Raw genomic sequence first — 26,621 nt, forward strand, 5'->3', positions numbered from 1 at the left:
AAATCTGCGGAGTCAAAATGCTCACTATACCACTAAATAAATTCCTCAAAGGGTGTAATTTCCAAAATGGGGTCACTTTTGGGCGTTTCCACTGTTTTGGCACCACAAGACCTCTTTAAACCTAATATGGTGCCTAAAATATATTCTAAAAAAATGGACACCCCAAAATTCACTAGGTGCTCTTTTGCTTCTGAGGCCTGTGCTTCAGTTCATAAGCACACTAGAGCCACATGTGGGATATTTCTAAAAACTGCAGAATCTAAGCAATAAATATTGAGTTGCATTTCTCTGGTAAAACCTCCCGTGTTAGAAAAAAAAATGGATATAAAATGAATTGCTGCAAAAAAAATGAAATTTGTAAATTTCACCTCTACATTGCTTTAATTCCTGTGAAACGCCTCAAGGGTTAAGAAACTTTCTAAATGCTGTTTTGAATACTTTGAGGGGTGCAGTTTTTAAAATGGGGTGATTTATGGGGTCTATCTAGTACATCGGGCCCTCAAAGCCACTTCAGGACTGAACTGGTCCTTGAAAAATAGCCTTTTGACATTTTCTTGAAAATGTGAGAAATTGTTGCTAAAGTTCTAAGCCTTCTAACATCCTAAAAAGATAAAATAATGTTCAAAACACGATGCAAATATAAAGAAGACATATGGAATATGTGAATTAGTAACTATTTTATGTATTACTATCCGTTTTACAAGCAGATACATTTAAAATTAGAAATATCATAATTTTTGCAAATTTTCTTTCAATTTTGGTGTTTTTCACAAATAAGCAATGAATTTTGTTGACCAAATTTTTCCACTTGGATAGGCAAAAGCAATCCAGAGTTATTACCACATAAAATGACACTTTAGATTTGAAAAAATGGGTCTGGCCCTGAAGGCTAAAATGAGCTCGGTCGTGGAAGAGTTAAGGGGGTTGTCTGGTTTAGAAACCAATTAGATTAGATTAGGTTTCTAATATATAAGGCCCTCAAAGCCACTTCACAACTGAACTGGCCCCTGTAAAAAAAGGCTTTGGAAATTTTCTTGAAAATGTGAGAAATTGCTGGTAAAGTTCTAAGCCTTGTAACGTCCTAGAAAAATAAAAGGATGGTCAAAAAACGATGCCAATCTAAAGTAGACATATGGGAGATGTTAATTAGCAATTATTTTGTGTGGTATAACTGCCTCTTACAAGCAGATACATTTAGAAACTTAGAAAAATGCTAAATTTTGGTGTTTTCACAATTAAATACTGAACGTATCGAGCAAATTTTGCCAGCAACATAAAGTCCAATGTGTCCTGAGAAAACAATCTCAGAATCGCTTGGATAGGTAAAAGCATTCCGAAGTTATTTCCACATAAAGTGAAACATGTCAGATTTAAAAATGATACCGTCAGGAAGGTCAAGTGGCCACAGCAGGAAGGGGTTAATATTTAATTGTATATATATATATATATATTAAAAAAACACTTTATTTTACTGTATTTGACTTTTTTTACTAGTCCCCTTAGGGGACTTGAACCAGCAATCATTGGATCGCTTGCATGATATACTGCACTACTAATGTGTTGTAGTATATCATTATACTGACAATTTCCTATGAAGCCCTGCCGGACGCAGGGTTTCATAGGAGTACAAAGATGGCAGAGCTGGGAGCCTTCATCAGGCCCCCATGACAACCATCGGATCAGGTCACGAGGGGGCCACTCCCGTTTCTAACCAATTAGATGCAGAAGTCGCTATTGACCTCAGCATCTAAGGGGTTATATCAACGGGCTCCTGCATGTTACACTGAAGTAATGGCTGCAAGATATAGCCGACATGCTCTTTCTATGGAGTGGACGCAGCCCGTGAGCCTGCTCCATACCCCACCCCCCCCCACCCGACGTGCGCCGTGTATATGTATATATATATATAGTGGATGTCGGGAAGGGGTTAAATTTACTTTTATTAACTTTTTTTCCTTTTTACAATACGGCTGATATTTTAGAGGCTAGGCTGCTGGAAGAGAAAATGTGATACTAATCAAAACGTGATGGGGTCAGTGTGTGCTGAACGCAATAGTCACATGCTGAATTGACAAGAATATAATCAATACATGAATAATTATTACGTGGACGTGAGAAAAACGTGTAATCCCGGACAGATGGGCAAAAAGTACGCAATGTATCCAGAGTTTAAATTATTGTAGTAAACATTTAACTTTATGAAGTGGAGAATAGGAAAGGTGAGAAGTGCCACCTGAAGTGTCCAGGAGCAGATCCAGTGCCATGTTGAGGTCCCACCCCAAAACTGCCTCACCCACTAGGAAATCTTCAACGTCTCTAAGTGTGCGATCCAAAAAGGCCGGCTGACCAGGTGCGTATATTGTCCCTAACGTACAGGGTTTGTGTCCACCATCTTTGTTCATCCTGTATATTGTTCATCTAGGACTATCCACATTTTCCCACGGTACCGAATGGCCAATCAAGATAGAAACCGCCTTAGTCTTCGTATCTGCGTAACAGCGGTGCTCGGCATCGGAAAACCTACTAGGAAGTTTGGTAATTTGATCCCAACGAAAATGGGTTTCTTGCCAAAAACGACACTTTTTTTTATCCATAAGACCTGGAGCAGGGAAGATCATTTCTCAAGTTGAGTAAGTCCTTGAACATTGAAGGAAACTACTAATTCCAATTAACCTGCCGAGTAGGGATTTCAGGAAGTCGTCAGAAAACTTCACACCTAAATCCAGAGCAATCAGTCAGGCCGGCATTACAGTCACCAAAGTCACTCACACTTCTGAATGGCAAATCTGGCTATTAGCAGCGATAGACAATTAGTTTTATTTCATTAGGGGGCGCTGTGACTCTGAACACAATGAAGTTCACGCAGTCTTCCAAAAAATATATACCTAACATAGAAGAACTTGATATAAAGCTTTAAAATACGAGAAATGAACATTGTATGAACACATTCTCATCCCAACTAAGCATTAAAGCATGTGGAGGCCACGCAAATAACTTAACATCCCGCGTAACCTCCAACCCGCCCTCTGCTAATGTCCTAGATTTCCTGTCACGCGAGCCGTCTATCACCTCCACTCTATGGTTCTCGGACGCTCTGTAACTCTGCAGCCTGCTCTCTATGGTACTTTCTCCTCCAGGCTCGCTGTGCTTACGTATGTGAGTAGTATATAATATATACTAGTGATGAGGACTGGTCACACCTGTAGCTAGCCTGTGGACGCTGCGGTTCATAATGGTTCAGTTTTATGTATATTCCCTGAGAAAACTTTACTACAGATTACTGTACACTACCGTGTGTAGTACTTTTTAATGGTGGAGACTCATCGAATCTGAGCTCAGTTAACCTAATAACCCTTGGCGCCGTACATTTATGACACTGGCACAATGTATTTAGCGGCAAGCGCCATAAATGTATGGCGCGAGGATGCTGTGGGCTCAGGAGCTGTGCCCACTCCATCTGCAGCGTTTTTCAGCAGTGTATTACGGCTGACACTTTTCTGCACCTGCCGAGATCGGATATAAGGCTGTGTTCACATACGTTTTTGGCCTACATTTAAAGGAAATCTTGAGAATTCCACAACAATTTTTAGTAAGTTATTTTTATTATATTTTTAAAGGTTTTTTTGCTGTATTTTTTTTTTTTTCTTCCACGAGTGGGAAGTATTAAAATTGAAATAATAATTCAACATTTTTACCTATGTTGGCCACCAGGGGGAGCACTTCCCAGAATTACAGCAAGGTGAATCAGGCAAAGCAGCCTGACTTACAGCTGCTGTAAATGTGGGAGGGAGACTCGCCCCCCCCCCCCCTTCCCTATTTTTGGCTACAAGCCAGGAAAAGGGTCTACAAATTGCTAAGCAATGTCCACCTCTCATTTTGGGAGTGCTTTTACAATGGCAGCTGGCAGAGCTCTAGTACACACCAAAAGGCTAAGAATGATGAAAGTCAAGAGAGAAGACCCTGTGGTGAATGACTTTTCAGTTGACAGGTTCACACGGCGTGTATTTGGTGCATTTTACGTGCCAAAAAACGCGTCAAACGCTTGATTAAGCTTCCTATTTACATCAATGGGAAAACACCGTTAGTACATACAACACGATTTTTTACGCGAGTGTTTATAAAAAACGCATTGCGGAAAAAAAGAAGCGTCTGGTCAATTCTTTGGCACGTAAAGCGTGCCGAATGTTCCCATACTCAATCGGAGTAAAACTTATGCGCCAAGAAACGTACAAAAAGTGAGCACAAAATGTGTAAAAAGCTCCTTGAAAGATGCGTCAAAAAACACTTGATTAAGCTCCCCATTTACATACGAGCATTTTTTACGCAAGCGTTTTAACAAAAACACGTTGCTGAAAAAAATAAGCGTCAGGTCAATTAATCATGTAAAATGTGCCAAAGCTCCCATAGTCACTGGCAGTCCTAATTACACACCAAAAAACGTTCAAAAAGCATGCACAAAATGCGTCAAAAAACACGGGAGCCGTTCGTATGTCCTATGGCCTGTTGCTGCCATATTTTATGTGTATGTGTTGTGAAGAGACACATGCACGGGTGTAACTAGGAAAGACTGGGCCCCATAGCAAACTTTTGACTGGGTGCCATACAACCCCCCTTGTAGATAATGCCTCCCTGTAGATTCTGCCACACAGCGCCCCCTGTAGATAACACCATACAGCCCCCCGTAGATAACGCCATAGCCCCCCCTGTATATAGCACCATACAGCCACCTGTATATAGCACCATGCACCCCCCCTGTAGATACTGTCATACAGCCCCCTTGTATATAGCACCATACAGCCCACCCCGCAGATAACGCCATACAGCCCACCCCGCAGATAACGCCATACAGCCCACCCCGCAGATAACGCCATACAGCCCACCCCGCAGATAACGCCATACAGCCCACCCCGTAGATAACGCCATACAGCCCACCCCGCAGATAACGCCATACAGCCCCCAAAGTTCTCCATAAGAAACCTTGGACTTCCGGGGTCTGCGTCCGGCAGCTCAATAAAAATGAAAGGAGCGCTGGTTACGCATGCGCACAAGCGCGACAGGCACTTCATTCATTTCTACAGAGCTGCCGGACACAGACCCCGGAAGTCCAAAGTTTCTTATGGAGAACTTCGGGGGACTTACGGTCCCCCGTTCTCCTTATCACTGGGGTCCCAGCGCTCACAGATGTACCCCTATCGAGACGTGTTTTGTAGGAACAACCCCTTTAATGGCAGAGCGGGGTGATACCTCCCTTCTCTGCCGTAGTGTTCAGTGGTGTCGCGCTGTAGCAGCCATAGTGGCTGATAGCGGAGCCTCCGGCCATGGGGCCCGGGCCCCCTCATGCCCCGCAGCAGCCGCTATGGCTGCTACAGCGGTAGTTACGCCGATGCACAGGTGACATAAGACATGGCAGCCCCCAGTAGAGTAAAAAAGTGTTAATAAAAAAACAAAACATTTTATGTGAAAAAATAAAGTAAATATAATATTTTATTATATAAAAACACATAAATTAATCAAAAAAAATAAATCATGACACCTTTCCTTTAATATATACGCCTAGAAAAAGCTCCCAACTTATACGTTAAATGTAGGCTGTGATGGATGCCCAGTAGTGGCATCTGTCACCATACACTTTAATGGTAAAGATTAAAAGTATACGTCGTTAACGCTCATCACCCAGTGACAGATGCCTCTATTAGGCATCCATTTAGTGCATCCTTTACCCATAGACTATCATAGTATACTTTTAACATATATGTCATGAAAGGCTATTAAAAAGCCCATGACGTATACTTTAAACGTATACCTGTGATGTATGCCATACAGTAGCATATGTCACCCATAGGCTCCCATGTTAAAAAAACATACTGCACGGGAACCGGTGGAATGGAAAAGCGTACCCCGGCCGTAACCATGGCGACACGTCCTTCTGACGTCCTGCAGCCCGGCCTCCTGGGATAGCATTTCATCCTATGTGACCGCAGCAGCAGTCATGTGGGATGAAACGTCATCCCTGGAGGCCAGGCTGGACACAGGAGGAGGGCAAATCTAAGCTTTATTTTTTCCGTATTGAGATTTTTGCGGCGGAATCGCAGCTTTTCCGCCACAAAAATGACAACATCTGCTATTAGTTGCAGGTTTTACCTCCCCATTGAATTCAATGGCGAAAACCCTCAAAAAAGAGATTACGCAAATACAACTGACATGCTGCGGATTAAAAATCTCAATTTATGCTGCGGATTAGCTCCTTAACGCCGAAGGACGGATATATCCGTCCTCAGCAGCTGCTAGTTCGCGCAGGAGGACGGATATATCCGTCCTGTGATGGCGCGGGTACTTACACTGTACCCACGTGATCAGCGGCAGGAGCACGGCTGTTATACACAGCCTGGCTCCTGCTGCAACTGCCGGAATCGAAGCGCGCTCCGATTCCGGAAGTTTAACCCATTAAATGCCGCTGTCAATAGTGACAGCGGCATCTAATGTGTTTGACAGAGGGAGGGAGCTCCCTCTGTCACCCGATCGGCGCCCCCGCAAACAAATCGCGGGTCGCCGTCGGGTTTCCATGACAGCCGGGGGTCTAACAAAGACTTCAGCAACTGCCTATTAGGCGATGCCGGAGGCATGACCTAACAGATTGCCTGTCAGTTTTAGGGTATGTGCACACACACTAATTACGTCCGTAATTGACAGACGTATTTCGGCCGCAAGTACCGGACCGAACTCAGTGCAGGGAGCCGGGCTCCTAGCATCATACCTATGTACGATGCTAGGAGTCCCTGCCTCGCTGCAGGACAACTGTCCTGTACTGTAACCATGTTTTCAGTACGGGACAGTTGTCCGGCAGGGCCTCCTAGCGTCGTACATAAGTATGATGCTGGGAGCCCGGCTCCCTGCACTGAGTTCGGTCCGATACTTGCGGCCGAAATACGTCCGTCAATTACGGACGTAATTAGTGTGTGTGCACATACCCTTACACTGACAGGCAATAATGCTTTGGTATACTAAGTATACCAAAGCATTATATATGCGATCGGCACATCGCATAGTGAAGTCCCCTGGTGGGACTTAAAAAAAAATGTCAATCCGTTAAATAAAGTTTGTGGAAAAAAAAAAAAAATTACAGTCTAAATCAAATAAAACTACTTTTTTTGCCCAAAAAGTGGTTTTATTCAGTAAAAGTGTCAAAACAAATAACACATACACATATATGGTATCCCCGCGATCGTGACAACTTGACCAATAAAATGAACACATTAATTAAACCGCCGGATGAACGGCGTCCAAAAAAACCGCAAAAAAACAACGGCAAAATTCTCTCTTTTCTCCTATTCCCCCCATAAAAAATAAAATAAAAGTTAATCTATAAGTCCTGTGTACCCCAAAATAGTAGTAATGAAAACTACACATTGTCCCGCAAAAATCAAGCCCACATACGACCACATCGACGGAAAAATAAAAAAATTACGGCTCTTGGAATGCGGCGATGCAAAAACAAGTACATTTTTTCTAAAAGGCTTTTTATTGTGCAAACGTAGGAAAAACATATAAAACCTTTACATATTTGGTATCCCCGTAATCGTGCCGACCCATAGAATAAAGTTAACATGTTATTTATGCTGCATAGTAAACGGCGTAAATTTATAACGTGAAAATTAATGCTGGAATAGCTGCTTATTTTCAATTCTCTCCTAAAATAAAGTTAATAAAAGTTAATCAATATGTTATAAGCATCTAAAAATGGTACAATTACAAAATACAACTCGTCCCGCAAAAAACAAGCCCTTATACGGCTATGTCGACGGAAGAAAATAAATAAATAATCCTTGGTCATTAACGTGCAAAATGGCCCAGTCATTAAGGGGTTAAATAACCGAGGTCAATTTATGAAAGAGCTTTCGGCGGGTTTTTTACGCAGCGCTTGGATGAGATTCAAATCTCATCCACTTTGCTGGTACTCCGCAGTGAAATCCGTTGCGGAAAATCCACAGTATTGACGCTACGTGTGAACCCGGCCTTAAAGTGTATTCACAAGGTGCGGTTTTGCCGCGTTTTTTAACCGCGCTGCCAAAAAATGCATCGAAAAACGTGTGTGTTAATGCTGTTTTCCGTCACGTGGCAAAACCGCACCGTGTGAATGCACCCTCAAAGCTAGCGCTGGATGGAGGCATGTTGTACAATTTGAGTTTAATCATACAATTTGCTTGACATTTTACGGTGAAAACACACGGCTCGGCGTCGAATGGGTGCATAACTTAGCCGGTAATACCACATTATTACTTGCTAGGGCTACAGCTAGAGCTACAGCTTTTGGTAGTTCTACTGATTGATTTTAAAGGGGTTGTCCAGTCCCTAAAAATTGATGGCCTATCCTCAGGATAGGCCTTCAATATTTGATCGGTCCGGTTCCGAGTGCCGGGACCCCGCCGATCAGCTGATTTAGAGGGACTGCAGCACTCCTACAAGCGCTGCTTCCCCTTCATTTTCCTTACTGCCCATACTGTGAATCGCCGACACACTTGTAGCGGTGTTTCACATTCACTTCAATGGGAGAAGGCTGTAATACTGTGAACCGCCATTACTGCTGTGTCGGCGATTTACAGTGTGAGCAGTGACTAGAATGAAGGGCTGATCAGCGGGGGTCCCGGCATTTGTACCCCGAACGATCAAACATTGATGGCCTATCCTGAGGGTAGGTCATACATTTTTAGGTACTGGACAACCCCTGTAACTTGAGCTACAGATGCAGTCCAAATGAATACATAGAGTTGCATGCAATCCTGTGGACTGCAGCTGTCACTTAATAGTTAAAATCAATCAGTAGCACTACAAAAAGTCTAGGTGTAGCCCTGGCCTAAATCGTGCGACTATTCGTCACCCATGTGGGCGTGGTTTCGGCCATATGCAGTGGATGCTCCAAGTTCTTACCCTTAGGGCGGATTTACACGAGCGTGTGCGTTTTGTGCACGCAAAAAATGCGGCCTTTTGTGTGCGCAAAAGGCACTTAACAGCTCCGTGTGTCATGATCATATGATGCGTGGCTGTGTGATTTTCACGCAGCCGCCATCATTATGACACTCTGTTTGTAAACAGAAAAGCACGTGGTGCTTTTCTGTTTGCAATCATAGTTTTACTGCTGTTGCGCGAATCACGTGCGTCCCATGGAAGTGCTTCCGTGTGCTGCGCGTGATTTTCACGCACCCATTGACTTCAATGGGTGCGTTATGCGCGAAAAACGCAGAAATAGAGGACCTGTCATGAGTTTTATGCAGCGGACTCACGCTGCGCAAAAATCACTGACAGTCTGCACTGCCCCATAGACAAGCATAGGTCCGTGCGACGTGCGTGAAAAGCACGCGCGTTGCACGGACGTATTCAACATTCGTGTAAATCCGCCCTTAAAGGGTAACTAAACGTTTAACAAACTTCTGACATGTCATAGTGACATGTCAGAAGTTTTGATTGGTGGGGGTCCGAGCACTGAAACCACCACCAATCACTAAAACGATGCGGCAGAAGCGCTCGTGGGAGCGCTCAGCCGCTTAGTTTCTGTTTGGCTTTTTCTGGAAAACCGATGTATCTGTGTACCGGCTCATAGACTTTCTATTGAGTCTGTACACCGCTACATTGATTTCCGGAAAAAGCTGAACAGAAACGAAGCGACTGTGTTCTTACCTGAGTGCGCTTCTACCGATTCGTTTTAGCGATTAGTGGGGGTCTCAGTACTCGGACCCCCACCAATCAAAACTTCTGACATGTCACTATGATATGTCAGAAGTTTGTTGAATGTTTAGTTACCCTTTAACCCCTTCCCTCTTTGGCCACTTTTGACCTTCCTGACAGAGCCTAATTTTTCAAATCTGACATGTTTCAATTTATATGGTAATAACTCCGGAATGCTTTTACCTATCCAAGCGATTCTGAGATTGTTTTCTCGTGACACATTGGACTTTAAGTTACTGGCAAAATTTGCTCGATATGTTCAGTATTTAATTGTGAAAAACACCAAAATGTAGCGAAAAATTGCAAAAATTAGCATTTTTCTCAATTTAAATGTATCTGCTTGTAAGACAGGCAGTTATAATACACAAAATTGTTAATTAACATCCCCCATATGTCTACTTTAGTTTGGCATCGTTTTTTGAACATCCTTTTATTTTTACAGGACGTTACAAGGCTTTGAATTTTAGCAGCAATTTCTTACATTTTCAAGAAAATTTCAAAAAGCTATTTTTACAGGGACCAGTTCAGTTGTGAAGTGGCTTTCAGGGCCTTATATATTAGAAACCCCCAAAAAGTCACCCCATTTTAAAAACTTCACTTCTCAAAGTATTCAAAACAGCATTTAGAAAATGACATTTCACAGGATTTAACCCCTTCCCGCTCCTGGACGTACTATTAGGTCATGGCAGCTGTATCGTTCGCGCTCCATGACCTAATAGTACGTCTCGGGAGTAACGGCCGTTTCGGCCGTCCTCCCGACACATACAGGAGCTGTGACAGTTGCTGTCTTGTTGAGCAGCTGTCACAGCTCCTACAGCAGGGACCGATCGCTGTTTCCCCGCTGATTAACCCCTTAAAAGCCGCGTTCTATAGAGATCGCGGTTTTTTAGGGGTTAAGCTGCCATCGCCGGCCTGCTACACGATAGCGGCCGGCGATGGTGACTATGGCAACCGGACACCAAACAATGATGTCCGGCTATGCCATCGACGGAAGCCTAGTGGGTCCTGACAAAGTCAGGACCCACTATGCTTGATGTCAGTGAGTAGCTGACAGTTCTAATACACTGCACTACGCATGTAGTGCAGTGTATTGGAATTGCGATCAGGGCCTCCTGCCCTCAAGTCCCCTAGTGGGTCAATGTAATAAAGTAAAAAAAAAGTAAAAAAAAGATGTGTAAAAATAAGAAAATAAAAGTAATAAAAGTAAAAATCCCCCTTTTTCCCTTATCAGTCATTTATTATTAATAAAAATATATAAACAAACAAATAAACTATACATAATTGGTATCGCCGCGTCCGTAACGACCTGAACTAAAAAATTATTTCGTTATTTATCCCGCACGGTGAACGCCGTAAATGAAAATAATAATAAACCGTACCACAATCACAATTGTTTCGTCACTTCACCTCCTAAAAAATGGAATAAAAAGAGATCAAAAACTCGTATGTACCTAGAAATGTTATTGATGGAAACTACAGTTCGTTACGCAAAAAATAAGTCCTCGCACGGCTTTATTGATTGAAAAATACAAAAATTATGGCGCTTAGAATAAGGTAACACAAAAAGTGAATGATTTTTCACAAAACGTATTTTATTGTGCAAACGCCATAAGACATAAAAAAAAAACTATAAACATCTGGTATCGCCGTAATCGTATCGCCCCGCAGAATAAAGTGAATGTGTCATTTATAGCGCACGGTGAATGCTGTAAAAAAAATAGAATAAAAAAACAATACTAGAATTGCTGTTTTTTAGTCACCACACCACCTAAAAATAGAATAAAAACTGATCAAAAAGCCGCATGCACCCCAAGAAAACTACAATGGATTCCTCAAGGGGTCTAGTTTCCAAAATGCGGTCACTTTTGGGGGTTTTCCACTGTTTTGGCACCACAAGACCTCTTCAAACCGGACATGGTGCCTAATAAAAAAGAGGCCTCATAATCCCCTAGGTGCTCCTTTGCTTCAGAGGCCGGTGCTTCAGTCCATTACCGCACTAGGGCCACATGTGGGATATTTCTCAAAACTGCAGAATCTGGGCAATACGTATTAAGTTGCGTTTCACTGATAAAACCTTTTGTGTTATAAAAAAAATGGTATAAAGAGGATTTTCTGACAAAAGAAATATGTAAATTTCACCTCTACTTTGCTCTAAATTCCTGTGAACCACCTAAAGGGTTAATAAACTTTCTAAATGCTGTTGTGAATACTTTGAGGGGTCTAGTTTCTAAAATGGGGTGTTTGATACGGGTTTCTAATATATGGGCCCCTCAAAGCAACTTCAGAAATAAATAAATTAGGCAATACTTAGCTTCTTACATTATACTGATAATGAGCCGTGCCCACCCCGAGATCACCCCAAATTTGACCGTTTGTATAAACGGAGACCCCTATTAAACCGTTTCAGTGCCTGGTTTTTCCAAGCATTCACCCCAGAGAAGTGTATTTCTGTTGATGAGTACATTTTAAAGGGAGGGTTCAATTCCGTGAGTACCTGCCGGGTAAGAGGGCAAGGTATGGCGTGAAGATGTATAAGCTGCGAGAGTGCATCAGGGTATACCTACAGATTTAGGATATATGAAGGGAAGGCCACCCCCAAACCAGACTGTATCCTGGACTACAGATCAAGTCCTGAAGCCCTACAGCGCCATGCGGTGTGGTATAAGAAGCTGGCCGTGCACATCATACCGATGGCTTTGTACAATGTGTACGTGCTACGTCGATGTGCAGGCCAGAGGGAAACTTTCCTGGAATTTCAAGAGGTGATTATCAAGAACCTAATCTTTAGGGACCAAGAAGGGGGGGCACCCAGTACTTCTGGAAGCGGGGCCACACGCATCGTACCAGGGCGGTAACACTTTCCAGGAGAAGTTCCCCAAACTGGCAAGAAGGTCAAAAGAGGTGCAAAGTCTGTTATAAGAGGGCGATAAGGGATGTCACAATATATCAATGTGACACGTGTCCCGAAAAACCAGAGCTCTGTATGAAAGTGTTTATGAATTTATTATACATCCCTTGGTTTATAATTTACCCCAATTTTACTTACCCTGATACACTCCGCACAGCTTATCCCTCCTCGTCTTTCCCCTCTGGGCCCTGCTGTGTGCCCAGGCAGCTGATAACAGCCACATGTAGGGTATTGCCGTACCCTGGAGAACCCACATTACAGTTTATGGGGTGTAGGTCTCCGGTCAAAATGCTCACTACACCTCTAGATGAATGCCTTAAGGGTGTAGTTTTTAAAACGGGGTCACTTCTTGCGGGTTTCAACTGTACTGGTACCTCAGGGGCTTCTGCATGCATGACTTCGCACCAGAAAATCCCCAGTAGGCCAAATGGTGGTCCTTTCCTTCTGAGCCCTCCCATGGGCCCAAACCGCAGTTTATCACCACAAATGGGGTATTGCGGCACTCAGGACAAATTGCGCAACAGAATGGGGAATTTTGTTTCTTGTGAAAATAATAAATTTTCAGCCAAAACTACATATTATTGGAAAAAATGTATTTTGTTTTAATTCCCAGCCCAATTCAAATAAGTTCTGTGAAAAAACTATGGGGTCAAAATGGTCACAACACCCATAAATGAATTCCTTGAGGGGTGTAGTTTCCAAAATGGGGTCACTTCTGGTGGGTTTCCATTGCTTTGATACCTCTGGAGCTCTGCAAATGCGACATGGCACCCGAAAACCAATCTAGCAAAATCTGGACTCCAAAGAACACATAGCGCTCCTTTCCTTCTGAGCTCTCCCATGGGCCCAAACGGCAGTTTATCTCCACAAATGGGGTATTGCTGCACTCAGGAGAAATTGGGCAACAAAATTGAGTATTTTATTTCTTGTGAAAATAAGAATTTTTGAGCTAAAACGACATATTATTGGAAAAAATATATTTTTTTAAATTCCCAGCCCAATTCAAATAAGTTCTGTGAAGAAACTATGGGGTCTAAATGGTCACATTACCCATAAATGAATTCCTTGAGGGGTGTAGTTTCCAAAATGGGGTCACTTCTAGTGGGTTTCCATTGCTTTGATACCTCTGGGGCTCTGCAAATGCGACATGGCACCCGAAAACCAAACCAGCAAAATCTGCACTCCAAAGAACACACAGCGCTCCTTCCCTTCTGAGGCCTCCCATGGGCCCAAACGGTAGTTTATCGCCACAAATGGGGTATTGCTGCACTCAGGAGAAATTGGGCAACAAGATGGGGTATTTTGTTCCGTGTGAAAATAAGAAATTTTGATAAAAAATGACATCTTATTGGAAAAAATGAAATTGTTTTCATTTCACAGCCCAATTCAAATAGGTGCTGTGGAAAAACTGTGCGGTCAAAATTGTAACAACAACAGTATTTGAATTCCTTGAGTGGTGTAATTTCCAAAATGGGGTCACTTATGGTGGGTTTCCATTGCTTTGATACCTCTGGGGCTCTGCAAATGCGACATGGCACCCGAAAACCAATCCAGCTAATCTGGACTCCAACAAACACATAGCGCTCCTTTCATTCTGAGCCCTCCCATGGGCCCAAACGGAAGTTTATCACCACAAATGGGGTATTGCCGCACTAATTACAAATTGGGCAACAAAATGGGGTATTTTGTTCCCCGTGAAAATAAGAAATTTTGATCACAAATTACATTTTATTGGAAAAAAAGATTTTTTTTAAATTTCACAGCCCAATTCTAATAGGTGCTGTGAAAAACTGTGCGGTCAAAATTGTAACAACAACAGTATTTGAATTCCTTGAGGGGTGTAGTTTCCAAAATGGGGTCACTATTGGGGGATTCCTACTGTTTTGGCACCTCAACACCTTTTGAAACCTGGCATGCTGCCTAAAATATATTCTAATAAAAAAGAGGCCTCAAAATGCGCTAGGTGCGTCTTTGCTTCTAGGGTTTGTGTTTTAGTCCACGAGCGCACTAGAGCCACATGTGGGACATTTCTAAAAACGGCAGAATCTGGACAATACATATTTAGTAGTGTTTCTCTGGTAAAACCTTCTGTGTTACAGGAAAAAAATTGAATAAAATTGACATTCAGCAAGAAAAATGAAATTTGCAAATTTCACCTCCACTTTGCTTTAATTCCTGTGAAATGCCTGAAGGGTTAAAAAAAACTTTCTAAATGCAGTTTTGAATACTTTGATGGGTCTAGTTTTTAAAATGTGGTGTTTTATGGGGGTTTCTAATACATAGGCCCCTCAAAGCCACTTCAGAACTCAAGAGGTCCCTCAAAAAAAGGCTTTTGAAATTTTCTTAAAAATATGAGAAATTGCTGTTTGTGTTCTAAGCCTTGTAACGTCCAAGAAAAATAAAACAATGTTAAAAAAACAATGCCAATCTAAAGTAGACATATGGGAAATGTGAACTAGTAACTATTTTGGGTGGTATAACCGTCTGTTTTACAAGCAGATGCATTTCAATTCTGAAAAATGCTATTTTTTCAAAATTTTCTCTAAATTTTGCAATTTTTCACCAATAAACACTGAATATATCGACCAAATTTTACCACGAACATGAAGCCCAATGTGTCACGAGAAAACAATCTCAGAATCGCTTGGATAGGTTTAAGCATTCCGACGTTATTACCACATAAAGTGAAATATGTCAGATTTGAAAAATGGGCTCTGAGCCTTAAGGCCAAAACTAGGCTGCGTCCTTGAGGGGTTAAAGCAAAGTAGAGGTGAAATTTACAAATGTCATATTTTTTTGCAGACATACATTTTTAATACTATTTTTTTTATAACACAGAAGGTTTTACCAGACAAATGCAACTCAATATTTGTTGCCCAGTTTCTGCAGTTTTAGGAAATATCCCACATGTGGCTGTAGAGTGCTACTGGACTGGAGCATCGGCCTCAGAAGCAAAGGAGTAACTAGAGGATTTTGGGGCCTTATTTTTATTAGAATATATTTTAGGCACCATGTCAGGTTTGAAGGGCTCTTGCGGTGCCAAAACAGTGAAAATCCCCCAAAAGTGACCCCATCTGGGAAACTACACACCTCAAGGAAATTATCTAGGGGTATAGTGAGAATTTTGACCGCACAGGTTTTTTACAGAAATTATTGGCAGTAGGCAGTGAAAATGAAAATCTACATTTTTTTCAAAGAAAATGTAGGTTTAGCAAATTTTTTTCTCATTTCCAGAAGGACTAAAGGAGAAAAAGCACCGCAAAATTTGTAAAGCAATTTGTCCCGAGTAAAACAATACCCCACATGTGGTAATAACCGGCTGTTTGGACACACGGCAGGGCTTAGAAGGGAAAGAGCGCTATTTGGCTTTTGGAGACCACATTTAGCAGGAATCGTTTGCGGAGGCCAGGCCGCATTTGCAGGCCGGGCGGATCTTGACCGGCTTCTGTGCTAGGCAGACTGGGAGGCCAGTATTAGGCCTCCGGTTGCCATTGCAGACACCGGAACCTCGGCAATTTCATTGCTGGGGTTCCGATGAGCTGCAAACAGCTTAAATGTAGCGATCACGTTTAAACGCTGGATTGAAGGGGTTAATGGCGGGGATCGAAGCTAATTTCGGTCCCTGCCATTACAGCCGGATGTCAGCTGTAAGATACAGCTGAGATCCGGCGATGATGGCACCGGCTCAGCTTCTAAGCCGGTGACAAACATTTGGCGTAAGTATACAACATTTTGCGGGAAGCACTGGCTTTTCATGTCGTATACTTATGACAAATGTCGGGAAGGGGTTAAGTGAGACCCCACCCCATGTCAATGAGGGTAAGGCCACACGGTGCGTCGTTGACGCGGTTTTGTTGTGGTTTTTTTTTCGTTTGAAAGCCGCATGCGGTCAACTGCATGTGTTTTTTGTCTCTGTAATGCTGCAGTACTGTTACTTTTATTACGCACATAGTTTATGGACATAGTTTTCCCCCGGGTTCAGGTTTGTTAGGGGCTTCCTGTATATAGGTCATTACAAGGCATTACAGAACTGTCAGCAAAAACACAAGCAGTTCAGCAACAACATTGGCAGCGCGGTCATTAACCGCATGCGGTCAGACATTATGAAGATGCAGTTAACTGCACAAACAACACGTTGTAATATAATAGCAGCCGTCTGTCCATAACACAAATTTCACCATTGACTTCTATTGAAAAATGACTTGATGCGGTTTAAAAACGCAACATAAACGCACCGTAACCGCACCGCGTGGCCTTACTCTTAAAACTGGGAACAACCAAATATCTATGTTGTCCTGCATCAGATGTTACTTTTGTAGTTACATGTTTGAATACTCCCCCAACATGTGAAAATGGAAAATAGGTGCACCTCTTTAAAGTGAAGTTCTGTGACACACAGGAAGTTTTAATGGATAACGTGACCACATAACAGCCACTCTTCTGCTGAAAACAGCTGTTTTCAAGCACAAAACACGCAGATGTAAACAAGTTTTCGAAAACCGCTATGACTTGCAGCAAAACTGCGTTTCAACATGGTTTTCAAGCAAATAGCACCAGGTACATGTGGCCAGCACTTCTCTAAGGCTGGAACCACACCATAAATCTGCAGCAATTCACAGTAAACTCCATTCACATGTACTGGGAAAGTTCAGCTTGCTCCTTCTGTTGTGCAAATGCAGCAGATTTCACCCTTTGTAATACATTGGAATAAATCAGCGGAAAAATCTGCATGTAACACACGCTTTTATGTTGCTATGTGGGGCCACTTTAACCTTAACGTTTGTCTTTATCCATCTTCTGACGTTATGTCATTATGGGATTCCCTACTGATGAATGGATCTTGTACATTACAATTCCTTTGAAATGACTGGTACTCCTGAGACACGGAAATCTCCGAGCTAAATCCTAGAGGAACTTAGTGGCTACGTAGACCACAATGGCATGTCTTAAGATACAAAAAAAATTCAGGAACAAACACTGATCCAGCAGGAATCTCTTTGCATGACAATCTTTTCTTTTCAGCCTTCAACACATGGCAACAAACTGCAAAACAGCAAAAGAGAAACAATGGATGGAAAAAATAGGGACACAAGATAAAGGGTGAGTCACATAAGAATCTCTGAGCCCATCATAAAGGAAATAATATAATGACAATGATCGTAGACTATTAGGGTGCGCGTAAAACGACAAGGTATACCTGCGGAAAAATATTCTGCAACGCAGACAGATTTCTCGTATTCTTGTGTTGCAGAATATTTTTCCTATCAGTTTACATTGTAGTTTTATGCTGCGGAAATACAATACAAGTACGCCACATGTGAGCGATCCCTAATAGTTTACAGTCATTTTCATTGTTTCATTATTATTTCATATTCCTTATTATGAAATATTGTGTTTCCTTTTCCATTTTTGTCCCTCTTGTTGGAACAGTAAGGTCTACTTAGACTATAATGCAACAACTCCTCCGGCAGCAGAAGTGGTCGATGTCGTAACGGAGGCCCTGGATGAGGCTTGGGGCAATCCCAGCAGCAGTTACAGTGCAGGTGAGAATTTTTGAGGTGTATGCATCCATAATAAAAAAATAAAAAGCAGAAGACAGAAAAACAATGTGTTCGGGGCTATATTATAGGAAGGGTGGATGGGCTGATTCACCCAAGGCTTCCAACGTTCAGGGTAGAGCCACACAGAGCAGCCCTGACACTGTCGCAAGGCGGCTAACAACTGCACCGGCACCATGTTCGGTGCGACTGTCAAACAGTCTGTTAGTGGCCGCACGTTAATGCGGGTAAACCGTTCCATTATGGCTGCAAAAATCGTGCGGCCATGAATTAATACACCCTTTATGGCACGATTTTGCAAATTACAACAACTTACCCCCTATTTATTCTCTATGGCAGTGCCGGCAAAAGCCGAACACTGCACTCGGCTATCTCCGGCGATCCCATAGGGAATGAATGGAGCGGCAGTGCACATGTAACCGGAGTACCCCTTAACGAGGTATTTGTCAGCCGCTCCTACATAGTGCCGGTGCAGTTGTTGGCCGCGTTGCGACCGTGTCAGGACCGCTCCGTGTGGCCGTACCCTTAGAGACCCTATCATCCAGCTCTCTACCATGATTGCTGATTTGTTTTACAGCACTGTTATAATAGGCTACTATATAGCACTGTTATTTGGTCACTTTATTGTGGTATTGCCTGGGCAATGTAATTTGGTCACCATATATTGCTATTATTTAGTCGCTATATAGCACGGCCACTGTATGCATTCATTTGGCTCATTAGTCTGACCTATTTTCTTCTTTTTTTGCCAAGAAAAGGTATGGGGAGCCCAGTGAAGGTTTTACCCAAGGCCCTCCACTGTCTTCATCCATCCCTGAATGTCTTAACACATATTATATAGAATTTCCATGCCTGGACAGCAGCATGCATTTGTCACATGTTTTATTCATAGTTTACATGTTAGCTGCTTCTGATCCGCTTCTTTTACTTGCATTAAAGAGAGAAAAGCAGCAGAGTTAGTAGTTGAATAAAGTAAAGCAGAAAATCATTAATATAAATGAACCAAGCATTCTTGCGTTTCAGTCACATTAGATCTCTCATCCCTTTTTATCCGTAACGCTAATGCATTGTTAATGCAGGCCATAGGTCTTGTGTTTTAGACCTATCACATTAACATGGTTCGTCATCTACAATAACATTGTCTACATGTGTAGTCCACCAAGTGGAAGTGTTTAAAGTTTAAAAAGTAATCCTCCCTAAGTACTCTGTGCTTGTCTACAGCTATGTTACAAGTGTACAGCCTTAAAGACTTAAGAGTCGGCTGACCGCTTGTTCCAGTTATTGCTGCAACGCTAAAGGACTTGTGATGATGGAAATAATCAACCAAATATATGTCTCCAATATGAAGTCAAGATGAGATCAAGGGAAGCTTCATTGTTATGTATAGATGTAGGAAAGTTGAGTTTGTCATTTGGCTATTGAAGTGCATGTGTATGTTTAAGGGCCTGTTCACATCAGCGTGAGGGTATGCTCACACGTTGAGTCAAAAACGTCTCAAAATACGGAGCTGTTTTCAAGGGAAAACAGTTCCTGAGTTTCAGAAGTTTTTTAAGCCACGATTTTCGTGGCGTTTTTTACGGCCGTTTTTGGAGCTGTTTTCAATAGAGTCTATGAAAAACGCCCTAAGAAGTGTCCTGCACTTCTTTTTCGCGGCCGTTTTTTTACGCAACTGTTTTTCAAAACGGCCGCGTAAAAAAACGGCCCATTGGAATAGAACGCCGTATTTCCCATTGCAATCAATGGGCAGATGTTTGGAGGCGTTCTGCTTCCGATTATTTCGGCCCGAAATATGGGCGAAAATAGGCCGTGTGAACATACCCTCAGGTTCTGTTGATGGGTTCTATTAGACCTTTCAGCCGGAGGAACCCATCAACGGAAAGGCAAACGCAAACGAAAACTACAGCTTCCGTTTGCATTACTATTGATTTCAATGGTAATGCTTCTGTTGCAAATTGTTTCCATTTGTTTCTGTTCCGTAAGGTTTCTGTTTTTTTGACGCAAACAATAGTGCAGTCAACTGAAAAAACTGAAACCTTACGGAACGGAAACAAACGGAAACCGTTTGCCTTTCCGTTGATGGGTTCCTCCAACTGAAAGGTCTATCGAACTCATCAACAGAACCCCGACGATGATGTAAACAGGCCTTAATGTATATGTGTTTGGTTTTTGTTTTTTCACTTGCAGGATGCAAAGCCAAACAACTAATAGACACAGCACGGGCACATATAGCCAGGATGGTGAAGGGAAAGCCAGAAGATATCATCTTTACCTCTGGGGGAACAGAAGTGAGTCTAAGAGTTGATTCACACGCAGCAGATCTTGTTACAGAAATGTCTGCATCTCATAATACATTCTATTCATCTGAATGGGATTGTTACTACAACAAGCACATGGATTTCTGCAAGTTCCAAAGCATCTGCTACCACAATATATACTTGGATGTCCTTTAACAATATGAAGAATAGCTGTTCCTTTTTTTTTTATATATTCGATCCCTCACCTTGTTAATAGTAGTACATCAAGAACCTTAGATAGTTGAGGCACCTTCACGTACTATTACTGCCACTGTGCCCGCATGATCATCGTCGGGAGCGCCACTCTTGCTGCAACTGCTGGGATTGGCGACTAACTTGAATAAAAAGTCTCTTGTACGATCCCTGGACCAGACTTTCCGCCACTGCACATAAATAAACAGGCAAATGATACGATCTGTGGTAAGGGGATTAGCGCATGCAGAGTAGACGCAATCTGCATGTCTCTGATTATAGAATAATGGTAACAGCGATCTAATGGGCTGTTACTATTCGATCGCTGTTATCAGTGATACATTATTACACAAGCGTATTTCGCATTGACGTCAAGTGCTCAGGCGTTAATACTCTCATATCAGCAGTCGCCGCAGGGGAGATGTAGTATTACATGGTGGCCCTTCAGATGAATCGCTGTCCATATGGGAGCCGCTGCTTGTTAATGGCTTTACATTGTTGGTCATAGAGGAGGGTCCCGAATAGGAAGAAAAGCTTTCATCGAAGGGCATATAAACAGGGTTTTTCCTGATGGTAGAACCCCTTCAACCTCAGAGTCTCAAACCTTAAAATATATATAGGATGTGAATTCAGAAAGCATGTTTCAGAACAAGACAATGAGAATTTGTGGTTGAAATAGATAAGTTGTAAGATCGAAGACTTTGCTATAAAGTTACTTTACTAAATGTTAGTAGTCTTGAAGCTGTCTTTTCACAGAGTAAGCAAATGAAGCCATACATAGAATAACTTTCCTAATTAAAATTGTCAGTCCAGGTGGAAACTTTTTCTTTATAGCGATCTATTGGGCCACACGAGTGGATACAATGGAAATACTAAACCAGGAGCGGATCCTAAAGGAAGGACAAGTATAAAGAAAAGATTTATACATCTCTTTTCTGCATCTAATCCTGGTTTTGGTAAAATACATCAAAACCGCAGTGTGAATTTGGCCTTATAGTTAATTTGTTTTCATTTCTATTGTAGGCAAACAACATGGTCTTGTTTTCAGCTGTGGACTACTTCAACATGAGCACCAAGGAAGAACAAGGCGGCTCTCTAGACAAGGCAATGCCACACATCATTACATCAAATGTGGAGCATGACTCTATAGCACTGCCACTTAAACAGCTGCAGGGGGCACATAGAGCTGGTGAGTCCCAATTTTCTTGTTCAATGTATTAACAGGACTTGGATTGCTGAATGTAAAACATTCAAAACGACTTGATGTGTAAATTCTGCGCCGACGCTTCCTGGTGTAAACACTTTGCTTTCAGTAAATGTATTGGAAGTCTCCTTATTATGTCACAGTTAGGCTGGATTCACACGAGCATATTCAGTCCGTAATGGACGGAACGTATTCCGGCCGCAAGTCCAGGACTGAACACACTGCAGAGAGCCGGGCTCCTAGCATCATAGTTATGTACGATGCTAGGAGTCCCTGCCTCTCCATGGAACTACTGTCCCATACTGAAAACATAAATGCAGTACGGGACAGTTGTCCCGCAGCGAGGCAGGGACTCCTAGCGTCGTACATAACTATGATGCTAGGAGCCCGGCTCCCTGCAGTGTGTTCGGTCCGGGACTTGCGGCCGAAATACGTTCCGTCCTTTACGGACCGAACATGCTCGTGTGAATCCAGCCTTAATGTTTCATCATTTACGGTCTCAAACCAATACCTTCATTAACCTCGTAATGACCAGGCCTGAAAAGGTCTTGATGAGCAGCTGACTATTTTAGTTTTTGCCTCTTAGCCTTTCAGCGGCCATAACCTTTTTAATTTTTTCATTGATGTGGTTATATAAGGCCCTGTTTTATGCTAGACCAATGTTATTTTTTTTCTTGCACAGTCTGGCAGTACATAAAATGGACTGTGCAAGCTATGTCATTTATTTTTGCGGCGTGAATATAAAAAAAAGCGATTTTCGGCATTAATTTTATTGTTTATTTTTTATCCTAAAAAACCTGTTACATTAATTCTTCGGATTATTACGGTCGTGTAGATACCTAAAATGTGTAGGTTTTTTGTTTTTATGTAATGTATGGGCAATAAAATATATTTTATATATTCAATATAATAACTTTTGGACATTTTTTTGTATATTTTTTTTTTTGTTCCATTTTTTTTAATCCTAGGAAGGGTTAACTTTTTAACAACTATATTTTTTACTTATACTATATTAGCATACTCCATTACATTGTGTCAATATGACACAGGCTGTGGTTAGGGCAGCACATTGTGTGCCCTTACAGCAGGCTTATAGAACAGACAGCCCTGGGGTCCTTTCTAGGTCCCCATGGCTGACTGCAAAGGGTTCCCCCAGTCTACGATTGCGTCACCGGGTTTTCGGTGACCCAATCGAAGAGGGTAGTCCGTTGTGATTATGCCGCGATCACGTGGAGGTTGAGTGCAGTGTTTACATGTAGGATTGCTGTTGAGCAAACAATGCAGAATTTACCGTCAGCATTTTATAAAGCTTTATAGCTTTTTGTTGTCTGCTCGAAAAGCGCTATTTGTTTAAAACCAGCTTTAAAGGAAATGTCCACCATTACAACCATTTTATTATTGTTCCGATGCATCTAAAATGAAGCAACCTTTAAAATAGTTCTAATTAAAGAATCTCCTATGGTTTAGTGTCTACAGCTTTAATGCCAGACCTATGGTAACAGTCTACAAACGAAATCTGTCCCTAACTTCTCTCTGGTGATATTGGAACATCTTTGGGATGTGACCTTGTTACACAACTTATATTTTATTCATTCCAGAGGTGACCTTTGTGCCAGTCTCTACCACGACGGGGCGTGTGGAGGTTGATGATGTTGTGGCAGCTCTTCGTCCAAACACTTGTCTTGTTTCCATAATGTTGGCAAATAATGAGACTGGAGTCATCATGGTGAGTGATCAGAAATACACGGAAATACATATTTTCCATTATTTAACAAATCATATTCTTTGGCCTTCAAGTTTTTTCTTCTTAAACAGATATTTGAGCCGACACATGAAATCATCGCCCCCATATTGTAAAGCAGTGTTCTTCTATTTCCCACCTTGCAATCTCTAACTCACTTTAGTGAATAATCCAGCTTCTGTCTACCATCTTGATTGTAGAAGTCACTGTCTGTACACAGTAGCTCCGTTTTATATATATATATATATATATATATATATATATATATATGCATTCATACTAACTTTTAGCTAACTCTTACTTGCAGCCTATTGGTGAATTGTCACAACACTTGGTGCCCATTTCCCAAGAACGAAAAGCCCAGGGTCTTCCCCCCATCCTCTTACACACAGATGCTGCACAAGCTCTGGGGAAGATCAGTGTTGATGTTGAAGAGTTGGGAGTCCATTATTTGACCATTGTGGGACACAAGGTAGTTAGAATTAGTCTTTTTCTATAACAGCTGTCAGGTGTACAGCCTTACTGTATCAGATGACACAGCGAGGAATGCTGCTGTATATATGTTCTATAATAAACTGTATTTCTGTTTAGTCATAATTTTTTACTTTGTGTTATACAAGATATTACATTAGCCTTTAAACACAATACATCCTCAGTTCAGTGAGAAAGCTGTCATTCTTATTTTCCGTAAGTGTCTTCAATAAAAGAATTTCGGCTCTGTTAGTTTTTGCCTCTGAGGTTCTATTCGGATATTCTGTCGCAGATTTGATGGAAAAATAGTGCTGCGTACCCCATTATAAGCCAATGGCGGCCACCGGGCACTGGTGGTATCCGTCGTACGACAGATCCGGCAGTGCGTTATGCCTCATGTCCTGAGTGTGAACAGAGCCGTCTGGCAGCAGCTTATTTCCTGGGGCAACTGAAACTCAGGGTCCTTCTTCCCCTTGAAGTCACTATACAGATTAGATGGATGGCTGGTCTGGACGACTTTCATCTAATGTGTAATATTGCATTGCACAACACAATCTTTCCATGTTCCTATTCTAAGGATATCTTCTATTTGGACAGTATTTCATACCATTGGCATTTCTTCTGTGAGCCCAATGACAGAATAGAAGTCCTGTTGCTGCGGTATTCTGCTCAGTATAGTGTCCTGCATGCTATCAACTATTGTGTGCTGTATCTCTGATGTGTTTGTTATTCTATTATATGCAGTTTATTTTATCCTTATATTGTTTTGAAGTTTTATGGGCCTCGTATTGGGGCTTTGTATGTGCATGGAATTGGACACGAAACTCCACTGCTACCAATGTTATATGGAGGAGGACAGGAGCGCAATTACCGACCAGGGTAAGCAATCTTGAAAAATATATTTACTAGTAACTTTGCGACAGCCCAGCCCTATTCAGGATTTCATTGTTTTTGGCGGGCAGATTAGCGTAAACTACTGCGATGTTCTACCCAAAAAAGTTGGAGGTATCGCTTCTGTTTCAATCTCTTAAAGCACTCGTTTGAAGTCAATGAGCAGGATGAAACTGCAAGTGACAGCAGGTAGAAAGATCACAGCCTGTTACTGTCATCTCTCCACCTGTACAGACTTCCAGTGACCCTTGGGGGGGTTATACAATAACTTTTTTTCATGTTATCTTCCCTCTTACCAATGAGAGAGGATATGTCAAATTTAGTGGGGGGCCATTTCTAATAAAGGAGCCTGAAGATGGGCACATCTTATCACCCCCTGCACCTCATCAGGACACTTGTTGACTCTGGGACTCGGATGTTTACCGCCATCTGAATCGCAGAGATTTTTGTCTCTTCCGTTTTGGTGGAGAAATGTGCATCAAGACATAGGCATAAGTGGCATGTAGGAACTCTTAAACTTTTAAATGTGGAATTTATAGTGCGTCCCATACTCATCTTGGTTCAGACTTTTAGTCAGAAACATGAATTTTTAGGCATTTTTTATAAAACTTAATACTTTGAAGCAAAATTATATGAAAGCGCTTGTTGTCTACTTACAAAAATATATGAATATGGAGATATAATGTGATTTTTTTAATTTTAAAATATAGGTTATATTTGTGGGTTTTAAAAGTGTGAACATTATTGCTGCAGTGAAAGGGTTGATGCTTGGTGAACTGTGTAATAGAGATATATAGTTAGATTAAATTGTATAGCTAGATGAAACTTTGTGGAGTATGGGATATTTGTAAAGGTTGTGTCTTTTCTCTAGGACAGAGAATACACCTATGATTGCAGGACTTGGGAAGGTGAGGTTTAAATGATATATCATCACCAAAACTCAGTCAATTCTCCAAACCAGGATAGACCATCAATAATTGATCAATGGGGGTCCAAAACCCAGGACCTCCACCGATCAGCAGAACAAAGAGGCCAAGACACTCACTGGAGTTTTAGTAAACGTTTAAGTTCCATCTTCCTTTTTAACAAAAAAAAATTGCAATGTGGAATGAGACTAATACAGATGCACAAATCCCAGTTTGACACCCCCAGTCTTCACTGCATAGGATCCCCTTTCATACTTTCTTAATAGGGACTAATTTTAAATAAACCTGATTTCAGTCTATCCTGATTCCTTGTCCGCTGACACTGTCATGTCTGTTTAGTTTTTTATGTATTTAAGCAGTGACTTGTTTTCCTGGCAGGCGGCTGAGTTAGTGAACTTACATTGTATTGTTTACGAGAACCACATGAGAAGTGTGCGGGACCATTTAGAGCAAAGGTTACAGGTGAGAAGATTTTCCAGAACAAGGCCACTGTTAAAGGGAACCTGTCATGTACATGATTCTGCCCTCACTGAGGGCAGCAAAATGTAGTGACAGACACGATGACTTCAGCGGTCTGTCACTTATGTGCTAATATGAACCCTTTTATAAGAACTTACATGCAGAGCTCAGACAGCGCCAGCAGAGAGGAATCTGGTGTATTAATCAACTGTCACTAGCTCCGCCCACTCTGCTAGCTCCACCCACTTTCCACTGAT

General features: G+C 41.9%; 1 protein-coding gene and 1 long non-coding RNA gene across 5 annotated transcripts in view; one reads left to right on the forward strand and one right to left on the reverse strand.

Moving 5' to 3' along the window:
• The first annotated feature begins 3,079 nt into the window (after positions 1-3,079).
• Positions 3,080-26,621, forward strand: part of SCLY (selenocysteine lyase) — a 59,124-nt gene continuing 35,582 nt past the window's right edge. For 2 of the 4 annotated variants that reach the window (XM_075861335.1, XM_075861332.1), the window contains exons 1-10: positions 3,080-3,156; positions 17,651-17,728; positions 18,059-18,171; positions 20,371-20,471; positions 21,696-21,861; positions 23,475-23,602; positions 23,925-24,089; positions 24,861-24,967; positions 25,851-25,887; positions 26,284-26,367. In XM_075861335.1, the coding sequence (XP_075717450.1) occupies positions 3,119-3,156; positions 17,651-17,728; positions 18,059-18,171; positions 20,371-20,471; positions 21,696-21,861; positions 23,475-23,602; positions 23,925-24,089; positions 24,861-24,967; positions 25,851-25,887; positions 26,284-26,367 (1,017 nt within the window). In that variant the 5' untranslated portion in view covers positions 3,080-3,118. Of the gene's footprint in view, positions 3,157-3,419; positions 3,590-17,650; positions 17,729-18,058; positions 18,172-20,370; positions 20,472-21,695; positions 21,862-23,474; positions 23,603-23,924; positions 24,090-24,860; positions 24,968-25,850; positions 25,888-26,283; positions 26,368-26,621 lie in introns of those variants that run through there. The other 2 variants (XM_075861333.1, XM_075861334.1) reach the window with 2 other exon arrangements.
• LOC142759302 (uncharacterized) lies at positions 17,351-26,588 on the reverse strand. Its single transcript, XR_012883120.1, has 3 exons — positions 26,523-26,588; positions 20,687-20,863; positions 17,351-17,671 (listed from the first exon to the last, which is right to left on the reverse strand). It is a non-coding gene; the product is annotated as an uncharacterized LOC142759302 (long non-coding RNA).

This window comes from Rhinoderma darwinii, chromosome 4 (genome assembly GCF_050947455.1).
Source record: "Rhinoderma darwinii isolate aRhiDar2 chromosome 4, aRhiDar2.hap1, whole genome shotgun sequence".
NCBI classification, from domain to species: domain Eukaryota; kingdom Metazoa; phylum Chordata; class Amphibia; order Anura; family Rhinodermatidae; genus Rhinoderma; species Rhinoderma darwinii.